We start from the raw sequence: 14,208 nt of genomic DNA on the forward strand, positions 1-14,208 counted from the left end.
CACTCGAGTGGCTTGAGGGGAAACATTTAAATGTGTTGGTATTGTCATAGGGTGAAACTATGTTGTATTTGCATGTTTGTCTATCTGGTTTATTTGCATGCTTTCAATTTGAAATGTCAATATTTCCCTGTTTGCTTCACCCTGCTGATCATCCCTGAACGTAAAAGCTCCTACAGTGATTTGAGTAACCATTAGGGAGTCACCAGGCTGGAAAAAATAAGCAACGATGAATGGTGGCAAAGAAATGCATTTAAAAATGAGGAGGAGGAGCAAAAAAAGAGGGAGCTCTACCCACTTTTGGGGAAGGTAGTGAGGAAACCAGCAGAAGAATGAGAGCTGGAACCAGTCATGGTTGAAGGAAGGTCTCTACTAGGGGAAGGGACCCCTTGAGTAAGTAGTTTCATGGAGACACACACCCGCTAAATGGACTGAAGCCAGAGAGGAGGCGATCAAGAGGCCTGGAGGCTTCTTCTGGACTTTTAGCTTGGACTTTTAGTGGTTTTAAAGGACTTGGATTTCTGTTTTTATGTAATACATTTCTTACATCCTTGTTCATTGACTATGTGGTCACTGCTTTGCCTTCTCCAGACATCAATCCAATCAAGAATCTGTGGTTAGACTTGAAGATTGCTGCTCACAAGTGAAAACCATCCACCATGAAGGAGCTTGAGCAGTTTAGCCTTGAAGAATGAGCAAAGCTCCCAGTGACCAGATGTGTCGAGGTCAGAGAGGCGGATCCAAAGCTATTAACAGCTGTAGTTACCACAAAATGTGGCTCTACAAAGCATTAACTTTAGAGGGGGTGAATAGTTATGCACACTGAAGTTTTCTCTTCTGTTCTTCACAATTTTATATATATATATATATATATATATATATATATATATATATATATATATATATATATATATATATATATATATATATATGTATATATATATATATATATATATATATATATATATATATGTATGTATGTATGTATACAAACTTGTCAGGATGTTCTGTAAATGAAATGGCGCAAAACTACCAAATAAATCCATTTTAATTCCAGGTCGTGAGGCAACAAAATCTGAAAAATGTCAAAGGGGGTGAATACTGTATTTGTCACATTAACAAAACAGAAATTAGGTTACTTAATAAATTCAGAATGATTAGCAATGATCAGGATCTTCTTTGGATGTCTTCATACTGCGATTTCAATGATCTGAAACATAGATTGAGGGGCAGTTATGTCTTTCCTGTTTATAACTGATCTGTTTATCACATTGAAAAGTTGATATTATGTACTACAACCAAAATGCAGCACAGGCTCAAATATGAGCAAAATCTAAAATATTACAAACCTGAATACAAAATACAACCTGAATCCAAAATACACTAATCATGTTAAGTCACTGTAAAAACTATTTTCCATTCTTCCTAAATTATTTCTTCTTTACTTTTTCAATATTATAAATAATAAGAGACTTATAAATATATCTTTGAAATTCTTGTATAATTATAAAGGGTCATTAAAAAATCTAATCATAAATGTGACAAGTAAACTACATTTTAAATTTAAATGATGGCATATAAACAGATAAATTGATATAATTATTAAGGTGACAAAGTTAAATTTAAATTCAATATGTATCAAATTTAAAAAGTCCTAAGGGTACCTAATAAAAATGCAATAAAAAGGCAACATATTGAAAATAATTCAGTTGATAAAGGTGGCATGAAAAACATAAAATTTAAAGCTGACTAATAATATCACAACTGAGAAATGTACAAATATTTAATTGCAAATAGTGCATTCTAATTATAAAGTTAACAAATTAAAAAGCAAAATAAAAAAAGGAAAAATGTGACACATTACAACAGAAAACTTGAAATTATAAATGGGATCTATTAAGAAAATTTTATGTATAAACTAGAGAAAAAATGACATATAAACGAGCAATACTTAAAAACTGTTATTACAAGGTATTAACCTAATTATAAAATTAAAAACTCTCCAAATGACAGTGAAATAGAAAATACAATTTGTAAAGATTAGTAAAGGTGAAAGTATGTATAAAAGTCGTCAAATCAAAAGCTTTTACATCAGGGGACTCTGTTACTGTCATTGTTGATTTCCAGTGACGGCTAAATATGTTTAGCACACCTACTCAACAGATTCAGCTGATTCTCTGAAACCCCCTGAGCTCTATCATCAGATCTGTCTGGGACTCCTCGGTTAGACGTCGTGAGTCAGCCTCCATCACATGGTGGCTGAGGCATTGTGGGCCGGCTTGTTTTGCTGCTCTAGAAACTGTGCAACGTTCAGATCGTGCTGTTAGATATGACAATGAACTGTGGGGAGGAGCCGTCTGTGAACTTTAGCCAAAATCGCATTTTTAAACTAAATGGGAGCAGCACATATTAAACAACTATGGCTGAAAAAAAAAACAAGAACTCGCATAGATGAAACACTTTAAAGTGTTCTTGGCTGATATGAACTTTGCTGAATCTGCAAAAAAAGTATTGAAGCAAGCATGTCAGAGATGGTGGAAACCTCAGCAACATATACTGACAGAGAGGAATTACACTATTACTTTATATGTTAACAATTACATTATAATTACTCTATTACAATTACATAATATATTAACAAATACAGTATTATAATGATACGTGTGAGGGTTTGCAGCAAGATTGCGGCGCGCCGGTTAATTTTGTTTGTTTTTGTGTTCTCATCCGTGTAATAACCCTTCCAAGCTACTTTAATGTTATTGCCTACTTACACACTGTTATCTCAGAATATCTAAATACATGTTTCTGTAAATGAAACCTCAACTCATCATTGCACAAAAGCGCCTTACTACTTCATTATTTGTTATCTGTGACTCATGAAGGACAGCTAGTTCTTACAAACTTTTAAATGTTCATGTTCGTGTTTTTTTTATTAGTAGCATTTCTTTCTAAAATGGAGCAACAATTAACGGTTCTTTCCTGGGAACCTTCCCATAAACATAATTTCATAGAGCAAGTGCACCCTCTATTGATTTGTAATGTTCTTACGTATCATTTTGTAAAAATGCTGCAGATCCAACATAGCGGTAGAGTTTAGGCGGCTACTGGTGCCAAAGTATCCAGAGTAACACAGTACCCTCCACATCCCTCAACATGTTGCCGCACACTGCCATTTAGCTGGCTGAGGCTGGTCTACTACAGGAAAAGGAAACCTGGAAATACCTCCAATTGTGCTAAAAAGCAGCCGTGGTGTGAAAACTAAAAGAGCGCCACCTATCCCCCTGTTTTGGAACTTCAGCTGGCAAGCTGTCATCAGGACCTCCGCAGAATGCAGGCTGGCTGATCCGCCTGACAGATTTGCTGATTCAGCATGTGTTTGTTAAATCTATGGATAAACATTTTAAAAATGCCAATCAATGTTACAAATAACTTTATTATAATTTGAATAATGTGTTACTCAAATTATAAGCAGCAGGAGGAATTTATGCTGCTTTCTGTTTCAAATAAAAGCAATAACTTATTTGTTAATAAAAAAAAATGTTATCCTTAGGCTTGAATATTTTGGGAGTCATTTCCAAATAAGTTAAAGTTCATTCAACAATGAGATAGACCATCCAGAAGCAGAATGCATTTATAAATGGTCTGAAGAATGGATGTCCAGGGCATTTTATCCCAATATCAGTGCAAAAATAGCAAACAAACTAAACAGAACGTCATTGTTTATAACAATAAAACTACTGAACGATGGTGTAGGCCAATTGGGAGGGTTAAGCAAAGATTCTGTAAGTTTTTTACCATAAAAATTTGTCTTTTTTGTGTTAAATTAAATTATCAGTTTATAATAGATATGAAAAGAACAGATAATGGCAGTCTGCTGTCCAAAACAAAACAAACAACCCACTTTCAGTTCTTACAGCAGCTTTAACAATATCCAGACCCTTTTTCTGCTGTTGTGGATATTTCTCTTTGGCACAGAAAGAAAATAAAAATAAAAATCCTATTCTTTTTTTTTTCAAAGAGCAACATTGCTTGTGTTTAAAAACTTGCATCTCAACCAACCCAGAAACCTTCTAACAAAGCAAAATCTGGGGACTGAGACGAAGCGTTCTGGTTACCCTGGCAGAAAGCTTTACTTGGTCAGCTCCAGTGTCCTGTGGCGGCTGCATTTACCTGGTTCTGGGCGTCACATGACAGATTGTCAGCCTGTGAACCCACGGACTGAGACTCGGGTTCAGAGAGACGAAATGCTATTGTGCTGGAATCACAGAAAATGTGCATTTCAGATGCCGTAAGATGCTGATTTGAGTTAAAGAAACATTAAAATGCTTGTAAAGTCAGCTGAAAACTTACTTATCTGCAGAAACATTAGTAGGAGCTGCAAAAAAAAAGAGACATATAGTGAAGAAAAATATTTAATACCCTATTTAAAACCAACAGACTATGCACATGCATTGATACACAGACCTTGGGAGGGGTCAGACATCTTGCACACGCAGGCTGAGGCCACTGCCAGCATCAGCAGGAAGAAGCAGCAGAATACTATAGTGATAACTTCAGTAACATGGTCTGTGGGTCAGAGGAGACTAAGCCATTAATATGACATTGTCAATGCTACATGCAAGTGTATTAATAGTGCAATATCTTATTTTTACTTTGGGTTATTTCTGTGCAGGATGATGCTTGAGCCACTGAGTTAAGGATTTCCTCTGGTTGATGGAGAAACGAGGACAGAAAAAAATATGACAGGTGTTAAAATTGGTCAACATTCCAACAATCAAACTTGTTTTATTTAGATTTGCATTATGAAAGCTGTGGCGTGCATTTCATCTTTTATCTTTATTTGATCTTCATCTTTTTATAATGTGAAAAAAAACTGTAACCCTTGTTCATTGCCTGTTTGTCTGTATTAGGTGTACCCTTAGCCAGTGTGTCCAAAAAGAAATTTCACCTCGGTAACACGTGGTGACTATAAAGGATCTTTGAATCTTTGATTTCTATTCAGTATCTGCGGGTCAAATCATAAAACGGTCAAGTTTTCTTTACAAAATTACCCAAACTAATTTAGACTGGATGGAGAACATCTGTACACATGAACTGTCAAAGTTTGCATTCCCAACAATGATCAAATATCATAGTTGAGGTCTAGACTTTGACTAGGCCATTCTAACATATCAGTATGCTTTTGTCCTGCTAGAACGGGATTTTGGAACCGCTATCAGGCTTTTTTTCAGGGTCGCCTTGTTTTTATCTACCTCAATGCTACCACCGCCATGCTTACTCCATTTTTCACGTTCAGGATGGTTTATTCAGGGTAATGTGCGGTAAGAGTTTTCCAAGAATGTGTAATTTAAAGGGGACATATCATGCAAAATTCTCTTGTTCTTTATTGACCATCAATACATTTAGTTATGTACTTGCAGTCTGTGGGAGTGCAGAAAAGTTAAATGTAGTTTTTCCAAATACAGCATAGATATCTCTATATTATTTTTGGGTAATATTTTTCAAGCTTTTCAGTTTTCTCTGTTTCCTATTACGTTTTCGAACAATTATGTCACCTTTTTTTCTGTGGAGCTGCTAAACAAGGTCATTGAGTTCCAGCTAACAAGTCTCACCAAGCTGCCATTTTTATTTCTTAGAGTGATTTTGTAGTCCAAGCTGAAAGATGCCGAAGCTACAAGTGGATAGGTGAAAATGCTTTTCAATCTGCTGAGTTTTTATCACATACTGTTTTTAACTAATTCCGATTATAGCCTGAAGTTAACTGGATTGCTTCATAACTATGACTAATTGAAATGTATGTACTTGACAAGGTTGTTGGGAATTGGTGCTATATAAATACACTGAATTGAAATAAATTACATTTCTGTTGCCACCTAGCTAAAAAAATCCAGATTTATTTAAATTGCAAATTTACAGGAAGAAACTACTGAAGTCTAATGTTTTTTTACAAGCCTTTCAGCTCTTTTGTTTTATTTAGTCCATGACACAAATCTTCACCATCCATTCTGTCTCATATTTTAACTTTTATAACTTAGATCAAAACCTTCAACCAAAATGTGTCAAGCGTTCTCATACAGCAGTAAAATATATCTGTAATAATTCAAGCTGCCAGATAAAGATAGTCTAACATTGTTCGGAAGTAGCAGACCAATCAACCTGTTTATTTCCATCTTTTTAACCTTACATTTACCAGGGTAAAGGTATTACCCCTTATCTGTTAATCGGTGTGTATGTGTTAATTAGCCAGTGCGACTGGTGCTCTTTAAATGCGTCGAGGTGGGATCAAGACAAATAAAAACAATATAATTGCAGTTTAATGACATTAAAGGAATAGTTTTCACAGGCTATAATATTGCACTTAGACCCAACTTTATAAACTTTTCTTCTGTTTTGCCCAGAAAACCAAAGCGTTTACTCTCTAATAAAAGGTAAGCTTGAATCAAAAATGTTACACATCTATTTGTTCCGCATCAAAAGTGCACAGACAGATTAGAAAACAATGACAAGTACATCTTTAACTTTTCCTTAATGGTTAATATTTCTTCTCACCGGTGATTTGGAGGAGTACGGCTGCACTTTCGGCCCACGGCCCAGAGTCCTCGTAGCTGTCTCTGGCCCTGCAGCGGTAATAACCAGAATCCTCCCGGCTGAGTTTAGTTAAGAAGAGGGCTTGTTTTTGGGGGGGCAGGACAGTGGGAGGTTGGAAATCCTCCACAAGAATAGAGTCATTCAAGAGCCAGGAGAAGAGTGGGAACGTCCCCCTGCTGATGTGACAGCTCAGCTTGGCGGCGCTCATTTTGGCCTCAGCGGAGTACAGATAGTCCACTTCCACTCGTACGTCCCCCCCGACCGGGACTGGAGGCACAGGAAGAGGAGAACAGCAGAGCGATGATGAGCTCAAAGGCGAACCCCAGAGAGTGGATCACAGAATGCCGTGCACCGTGAACACATTTCTCACCTACTTCCAGAGTGAGGGCCTCACTCTTCACGTCCTGCACCTCAGTTCTCCCTCGACATCGGGCCTCTCCCATGTTCAGCCCGATTACAACAGGAACATCAAACCAGGCTGCAAGTGACTCCGCAGCTGTGACCGACCTGACCTCCTTGTCATCTATTAATAGAGAAAAGTTCACCGGTGGGCTCCCTTTTGTTGACCAGCAGGTGACATTCCCATAGTAGTTATCCCCATCCTTGAACACGGATATGGAGATGTCTGGTTTGGAGATCCTGACTGAAGAAGAGAAAGAAGGAGAAAGATAGAGAAAGAAACGGCATCTCAGAAGAAACTAAAAAAAAATCAACCACTAAACACATTTAACACATGGGGAGGAATAAAAAATGTATGGTTAATGTTTAATGATATATTATATATGAAGAAAAACAATATGTAGTTGTATTCATTAATTTTTGGATACAGTTGAAAAGTTCATTTATTTGATTAATTAACATAACTGTACCGAGATTGTGCAAATGTGCTTATTGTTTCCTGCAGATTAGACTGTAAAGTGGTCAAAAGAGACACGGGCTGGGAGTAGTAACTGGCTCGTTTTAGCCATCAGCGCTCTGTAGCACCAACCTGAACGCAATAGTGTCTGAATACCATGCGGTCCGGATGAGTTGGGTTGACAGCTATGTTAGCTGCTCTTTTACTGGCCCTGGACCTGTACAGGTCATGAATGGATGGAAGGTCAGTCCTGATGATCCTCTCTGCAGCTCTAACTATTTGTTGCAGTCTGGGCCAGTTAAGTTTTGTGGATGAGCTGAACCACACAGAGATGGATGAGCACAAGACAGACTGAATGATGGGAGTGTAGAAGATGATATGTAGCTCCTGAGGAAGGTTCTACTGACTAGGTTGCAGCAGGAAGTACAGTCTCTGCTGGGCCTTCTTACGGCTGGAGTCAGTGTGTGAGGACCATCTCAGGTCCCGAGTGACGGTGGTTCCTGGGAACTAGAAGTGATCCGCTGTAGACACAGTGTTGTTGAGGATAGCGAGGGGGGCAGAGTGTGGGGGGGTTCTCCTGAAGTCCACTGTCATCTCTACAGTCTTAAGCAAGGTTAGTTTCAGGTGATTCTGAGTGCACCAGCAGACCACCTCTAGCCTCGTGAGACCATCCTGATCTCGCGAGCTTTCAAGGTTTCACTCGCAGATCAGTCTGGCTACTCTCCGTTAAAGAAAATTTGGAGCCGTTCACCAAACGAACGTCCAATCAGCGTTGGCTTTGAGGCGGGTTAAGGTGTGACGTAACAAGAAGCGCGACAGTTCAGTCTGAAGAACATGGCGGCTTCAGCCGATGAAACTAGCGTTAGCGTGGCTATCGAGCAAGTTTTATCGGAATTACAGAGTATTTCTTCACTGAAAGAAGAGCAAAACACTGCTCTGGAGGCTGTAGATGTTTTTGCTCTTCTCCCGACTGGTTTCGGCAAGAGCTTGTGGTTGTGTTTTCGTCGTCGCTGTTAGTACGTCATATGCTTCGTTGATCTGATTGGTTTATTTGGCCCGTCTATCACCAACATAGGTCAATCAGCTAACCAGTATTTTCGCCCCTTCCCAAAATTACTTCAACGGAAGGTTTCCAGATGGATATGCGAAGCAAATCCATCTGGCGGAGTCAGGTTAGACCACCTCCAGTCTGCATGCAGAATCATCACAGTCCTGGATCCGCCCGATGACAGTGGTGTGATCTGCAAACTTCAGATGTGCAGTTGTGATGACAGTTGTAGTTTTTTAATAAGATGATCGGGGGAAAAACAGCAGGAAAAAACTGAGGTTTCAGAGATCAGGCATTCTTAAACCAGTGTTGAGGGGACATACAAAAATTATGAATATGTTAAAGGTAGAGACTGCGATTTTTCCAGAAGTTTCCAAGTCCCTTTTTGAATAACTGCGCATGTGCAAGACCGTCTCACCCGCTCTTCCTCTCCTTAGGGGGATCGCATAAAAAAATCTCAGAAATCCACTCTGGTCTTATTTCTTTCTACAGAGGCCTTCCTCTTTCTCTCGTAAACATAAACACAGTTTGCTTTATGCGACTCTCAGCCATGTTCAACGTATACAGTGACAGCAGTGAAGCGACAATGACCGGCTAACACTGCAGCTAACTGCTAAGCTAATCGCTAAGCTAACCACATAAACTCCAGAAGTGTGCATCCGCAGTCAGCAAGCGGAACCTGAAAATGAACGAGCGCACGCACTGGTATTACGCAAGCGCGTCAGAATGATTGCCATGTGGGACAACCAATAGAATTGATGATTCCAACCAAAACTCGAAGGACAGAGGGGAGTGAAGGTAAGACCAAAACTCTGACAAATCCCTGCCATTTTTGACTGAACAGGCCTGCAGCGTTCAAATAAAATATTTTTTAACCTCCTTTTTCTGAATACATAATGTATTTAACACTGTCAGGATGGATGGATCCAATTTCTTGGTGTTCTTTGTTAGATTGTGATATGTATACCTTCATACAGTGACTATCCTCACCAGTAGATACTATATTTGTTTGATGCATCTATCGTTTTGTTGGTATTTATTTACCTTTGACAGTCACCTTGACCTCTGCGCTGGTTGAATACCTGCTGATATCTTGCACCGTAGACCAAACGATGCAGTTATAACTTCCCTCCTGCTCCAGAGTCACGTTCTTCATCACAAGTTTGTTCCCAGCGACGCTGTAGCCAAACGTTGATGACGTTACTTCCTTCCTGTTGAAATACCAGCTGTAGTTAAGGTGGGAGCCTTGTTCAGCATCGCAGCTCAGGACAAAGTGTGACCCCTCGTAGGCAACCGGAGGGGTGCGTTCAGAGGTCACTCTGGTGTTTGCTGGTGGAGCTGGAAGTAGGGTGAAGAGCGTTAGTCAAAGAAAACTTGGGAATGTTCAGTGAAACCCCACCAGTCTGATACTCACTGACTACAGTCAGCCTGATCCTGTTGCTGAATCCTGTGCTTTCTCCACCCGACGCCTTACACTGATAGGATCCGCCCGAAGTTGCTTTGACTTTCAGGGGAAACGTGGCAGTTTGGTCCCCTTTGTGGACGACGTGTGTGCCGACCACGTTACGACGATCTCTGACCAGCCTGTAGATGACCTTGGAGGACAAGCCGGGGGCAGAACACTGGAAGACCACCCTGGTGTTGAGGTAGGCTCTGTCGGGACCAGACAGCACTGGGCGAAGAGAACCTGCTTCACCAAGACATTTAGGTTAAACTCGTTATATAACACGTGATAAGTCTGCAATATATATATTTTTTACACTTCAGTTTATTTCTTGTCGATACTCTAAAACTACAGTCAGGGCCTACGTTTTTTTTTACATGAGTTGTAATGTATTGCGTGTGAATTGGTGAATATTAAAAATAGTTTTTCACTTATATTTGTGACATTGTACAAAATGATCAGTTATTTCTTTTTTTGACTGTCATTTAAAGGTATACTATGCAACCGGGGTTGATTTTCCAGCGAGGCTCCCCCCAGAGGGCGAAAGTAAAAGTGCACTATCATAAAGATGCTCAGCTGCTCTGGTTTCTCCATCAAGCCAGGCACGGTTGTTTTGAGCTTAGCAGACAGGCGAACGCACAAAAAGTGGAAAAAACGGCAGTACAAACAATGACTAACACAGTGAAAGTATGAACATCAGGGTTTCCCGCAGCGCTATCTTGGCGAGGCAGCCGCCTCGCCAAACTTACGCTACCGCCTCGCCAACACTCAAAAATAAATAAATAAATAAAAATAAATAAATAATTAAAAATAATAATAATAATAATAATAATAATAAACAAAACTCGATATACTTGCCTGTTTATTTGACGTTAACACGCAGTTCTTTGTTGTTGCTTTCGCGCGTGCATATAGTGAATAGCAGGGCAAAAACACATGGAGTTCTTGCCGTAAAGCAAGACCGACTCTCGTGGTCTTGCACGAGACTTCTGAACCTGTGTCTGCGGGCCGAGGGCTCCTGCAATTGCAAGTGCAGTATTTCCCCCACAGACCACCAGGGCGGCCGAGAAAACCTTTGTTCGACCTGAAATGACTCATTTAATCATCCAAAACGGTATGGAACACATTAATTAACTGAAAAATGTTGCATAGTATGCCTTTAAAGAAGCAAAGACAGTTGAGTTGAAATCCCTCCATCTACTAGCAAACTGACTCCTGTAAATTAAAAACAGATGTCCTTATCACCGTCTCCTTGAGTTAGCAATGGTCACCCCTAAGAAAAGCATACATTCATCATCACATGAATATGCAGGAAACTGCAGCTAACAACCTGAGAGGCTAGTTTACTGGTGTCTTGGTATTAAAGACATTTAGGTTTTTCTGTTTAAGGATTTTGTCTTGATTTAATGTTTTAGACCTTTAATCTTTCCTGTATCTTAACATTGGTTTCACATTTTAAGTCAGTTCTTGTGTCCATATGCCAGGATTGTGTGCCTCTTTTGGTCTTAAAGGGGACATATGCTTTATAATGCCTTCCTTTTCACAATGAAATCATTCAGTTATGGTCTATATAAAGTGGAACTGCGATGCTTTCGTCTGAAATCCTCGTTAATTTACTCTCACGTTCCTCCTTTTTAACCCTGTTCAGAGGTGAGCCTGAGAGCAGCTCGTTTTGATACTGTCTCTTTAAATCTAAAGGAGGCACTTCACACCCCGCCACCCTCCAGTCGCAGAGGGTTCCACTCTACCCCGATCGGCCATTTTTATAGTATGCTAGGGGAAAGAGTAATAAATCATGTGGGTCAATCCACGCAACAATGAAACATCTTAATTTTTCAAGTTTTTCGGAATTCTTGAACTTGGACTAAAATAATCGAAGCGAAAACCACAAAAATGGTGGATTTTCTAAATAATCTGTAAGCCAGATGTCCATGAGCTTGTTTAGTAGTTCTTTTTTATTATTTAGGTTTATACAGCTCTAGTGGCTCATTTTTTGTATAGTGGGCTGACAGGAAAGGGGGTATGAGAGAGGGGGAGAGACATGTGGGAAAGGACCACAGGTCGGCGTTTAACCTGGGTCAGCCTGGAGGACTAAGGCCTCCATACATGGGTTGTGAACACTAACCTCTGCGCCACTGAAGCACGCCCTATTTATTAGTTCTTGTCAGGATCTCCAGGGGTTTGAATGTTTCCTGTAGCTCTGTGGGGATCCTGCTGTCTCTTTATATTTTCACCTCCAGTATTATTCAGCCTGAGATCCTTGTCTCTGTTATTAGTTTAAACTTTGGTTCATGTCTTTTCCCCACGTCTGGCCATTCCCTAGTTCCCTGTTAGATTATGTTATTCCCCTACACCTGCCAGTTCATCGTCCCTATTTTCCTGCAGCATAATTGTGTCACTCAGTTCACCTGTGTCTAATTATCCGTTTATTGTTCCCTCCGTCACTTCCCCTATAAGTTCAGCCCGCTCTGGTCACTTCACTGTGTCCTTCCTGGTTCCTGTCATCCTGTAAGCCTGTTTTTCCAGCATTAAACTACCACTGTCTTTAATGTGCGACCCCCGAGCTCTTGTCTGCGCTTCGGTCCGTTTCAAAAAATTGTGATAGTTCTTCAGTAAATACTGTGATGTTATTGTTCAACAAAATTAATAGAGAACAGAGAAAAGAGAACGGTTTAAAAATATGACAGAAATAGGATATTATAATAGCTATCAAAGCAGCACCGGACAGAGTAAATTTAAAACTTTATGACTCCAGGTACACAACTAAATGAATTTAAGGACTAAAAAAAAGTAGATGTTACATAATATAGTGTAACCATTTCACTCATTCCTTCATGTGATCCCTTTGCAGACTTACAGTCACCCCCCCCTCCACCCCCCTTTATTAGACTCAGCTCACTAATTCTTCATGGCACAGACAAAACAAGACGTCTGAAACATTCTTCTGAGATCATACTGACAGGATGACATCACGCATTTGCAGATTTGTCGGCTTCTCATCCACTGCATCACCCATTCTACCAAACTGTGGCCAATGAGTATTTATACTTGGGTTCTTGTCAACCCTTGTCAGTTCTCAGGAGGAGAATGGTCTCCTCCGGACGCGAATGCTACAGAACCATTTTGCCACCAGTGCAGAGCTTGCACGGGGAATTTGCATGGGAAGTGAGGTGAAGCCCATTGGACTACAACCTTGTGCCAAAAAGGAGCAGAAAAATTGACTTCTCTTTATGAAGTTTTTTTTTCTTCACATTAATACTTCTTCTGGAAAAAAACATTTGAAAGCGAACCCATTAGAGATTTTATCCAATAACAATGCCATATATAAGTGAGTGGGCTCAAAAAAAAGTTCTAACAACCCAGGAAAATCCAGTGAAGATCTGTGGGTTTCCAGCACGACGGAGCACCATGTTACAAGGCAGAGGTAGCAATGACGCAAAATTTTGAACATGTGGTCAGGAACCTTCCTGTTTATTAACCGCGACCAAGAATCTGCAGTCAGATCTAAAAGAGAATGAGATTGGACCTGACAGAACCTGCGCTGAGACAAAATTTGGCCCATAATTTGATAACTCAAGAAGTTATCAAAAAAAAAAGTGAATCTGTCCTCCAAATTTTACCTCATCACATGAATATTTGCTTATAAAACCCCTTGAAACAGCACTGTTTTTCAGTACACCATAGAAACATATTAAAAATTAAATAAACGTATTTGTGTCCTGCCTAAACTTCTCTTTGCCTGACTGTACAATGTTTATATTAAACTATATTTGAAGTATTTGAAAAAGGTTTGCCAGCTACTAACAGGTCCACATCTGAAAGATCTCACTTACCTATTGTGGGGGGCAAACTTGCAAGAGCTGGAAAAAAACAACAATTCAACAACAGGCAGGTAGAATATTAGCCCAGCAATTAGATCATTTAAACTTCCATACAGCCCAACGAACTCACCCAAAATTGGCAACAAATACAAAGTGCGATGGTTCTTCATAACCGGGCTATGAATGCATCGTTGGCATGGTTCCTCCTGCATGTATGGCCGTGTCTCTGTGTGTCTGTGTGTGTGTGCGGGAGTGAGTCGAGCCAAGGTGCTGCCACACATATGTTGTGAGTAGATAACGTGACGGAGGGGATGTTTTCTGCTTCATCTGCATGATGTCACTGAAGAAGGTTGAATAACATACTTTGGTTCAAAGAGTTTAATGAACACACAAGTAAAAAAAAATAAAAAATCAGTTGAAAAATATTAAATTAACATTTTTGGAATATTAACAA

General features: G+C 39.6%; 1 protein-coding gene across 3 annotated transcripts; it reads right to left on the reverse strand.

Moving 5' to 3' along the window:
* Positions 1-1,016: 1,016 nt before the first annotated feature.
* On the reverse strand, positions 1,017-14,010 carry LOC105915757 (carcinoembryonic antigen-related cell adhesion molecule 5). 3 transcript variants are annotated; one of them, XM_012849965.3, is made up of 11 exons: positions 13,885-14,010; positions 13,767-13,793; positions 9,904-10,176; positions 9,534-9,827; positions 6,956-7,228; positions 6,547-6,852; positions 4,650-4,703; positions 4,462-4,563; positions 4,348-4,372; positions 4,168-4,252; positions 1,017-1,207 (listed from the first exon to the last, which is right to left on the reverse strand). In XM_012849965.3, exons 1-11 carry the CDS (start codon positions 13,964-13,966, stop codon positions 1,187-1,189), a joined length of 1,542 nt encoding a protein of 513 aa, XP_012705419.2. In that variant the 5' UTR covers positions 13,967-14,010; the 3' UTR covers positions 1,017-1,186. The 3 variants fall into 3 exon arrangements, with proteins under 3 accessions (XP_012705419.2, XP_012705418.2, XP_021164910.2); XM_012849964.3 differs by having other exon boundaries at positions 9,904-10,179; XM_021309235.2 differs by lacking the exon at positions 13,767-13,793.
* Positions 14,011-14,208: the final 198 nt, after the last annotated feature.

Source organism: Fundulus heteroclitus, chromosome 5, assembly GCF_011125445.2.
Source record: "Fundulus heteroclitus isolate FHET01 chromosome 5, MU-UCD_Fhet_4.1, whole genome shotgun sequence".
NCBI lineage: Eukaryota > Metazoa > Chordata > Actinopteri > Cyprinodontiformes > Fundulidae > Fundulus > Fundulus heteroclitus.

What these genes read in the sequence shown, in the direction of transcription:
- LOC105915757 (XM_012849964.3), bottom strand. Translation starts at nt 13,966, where the DNA reads ATGCAGGAGGAACCATGCCAACGATGCATTCATAGCCCGGTTATGAAG. An exon ending in CGTACTCCTCCAAATCACCG is followed by an intron (nt 4,704 to 6,546) that starts GTGAGAAGAAAT and finishes TCCATCAACCAG; the next exon opens with AGGAAATCCTTAACTCAGTG. An exon ending in CTGCACAGAAATAACCCAAA is followed by an intron (nt 4,564 to 4,649) that starts GTAAAAATAAGA and finishes TCTGACCCACAG; the next exon opens with ACCATGTTACTGAAGTTATC.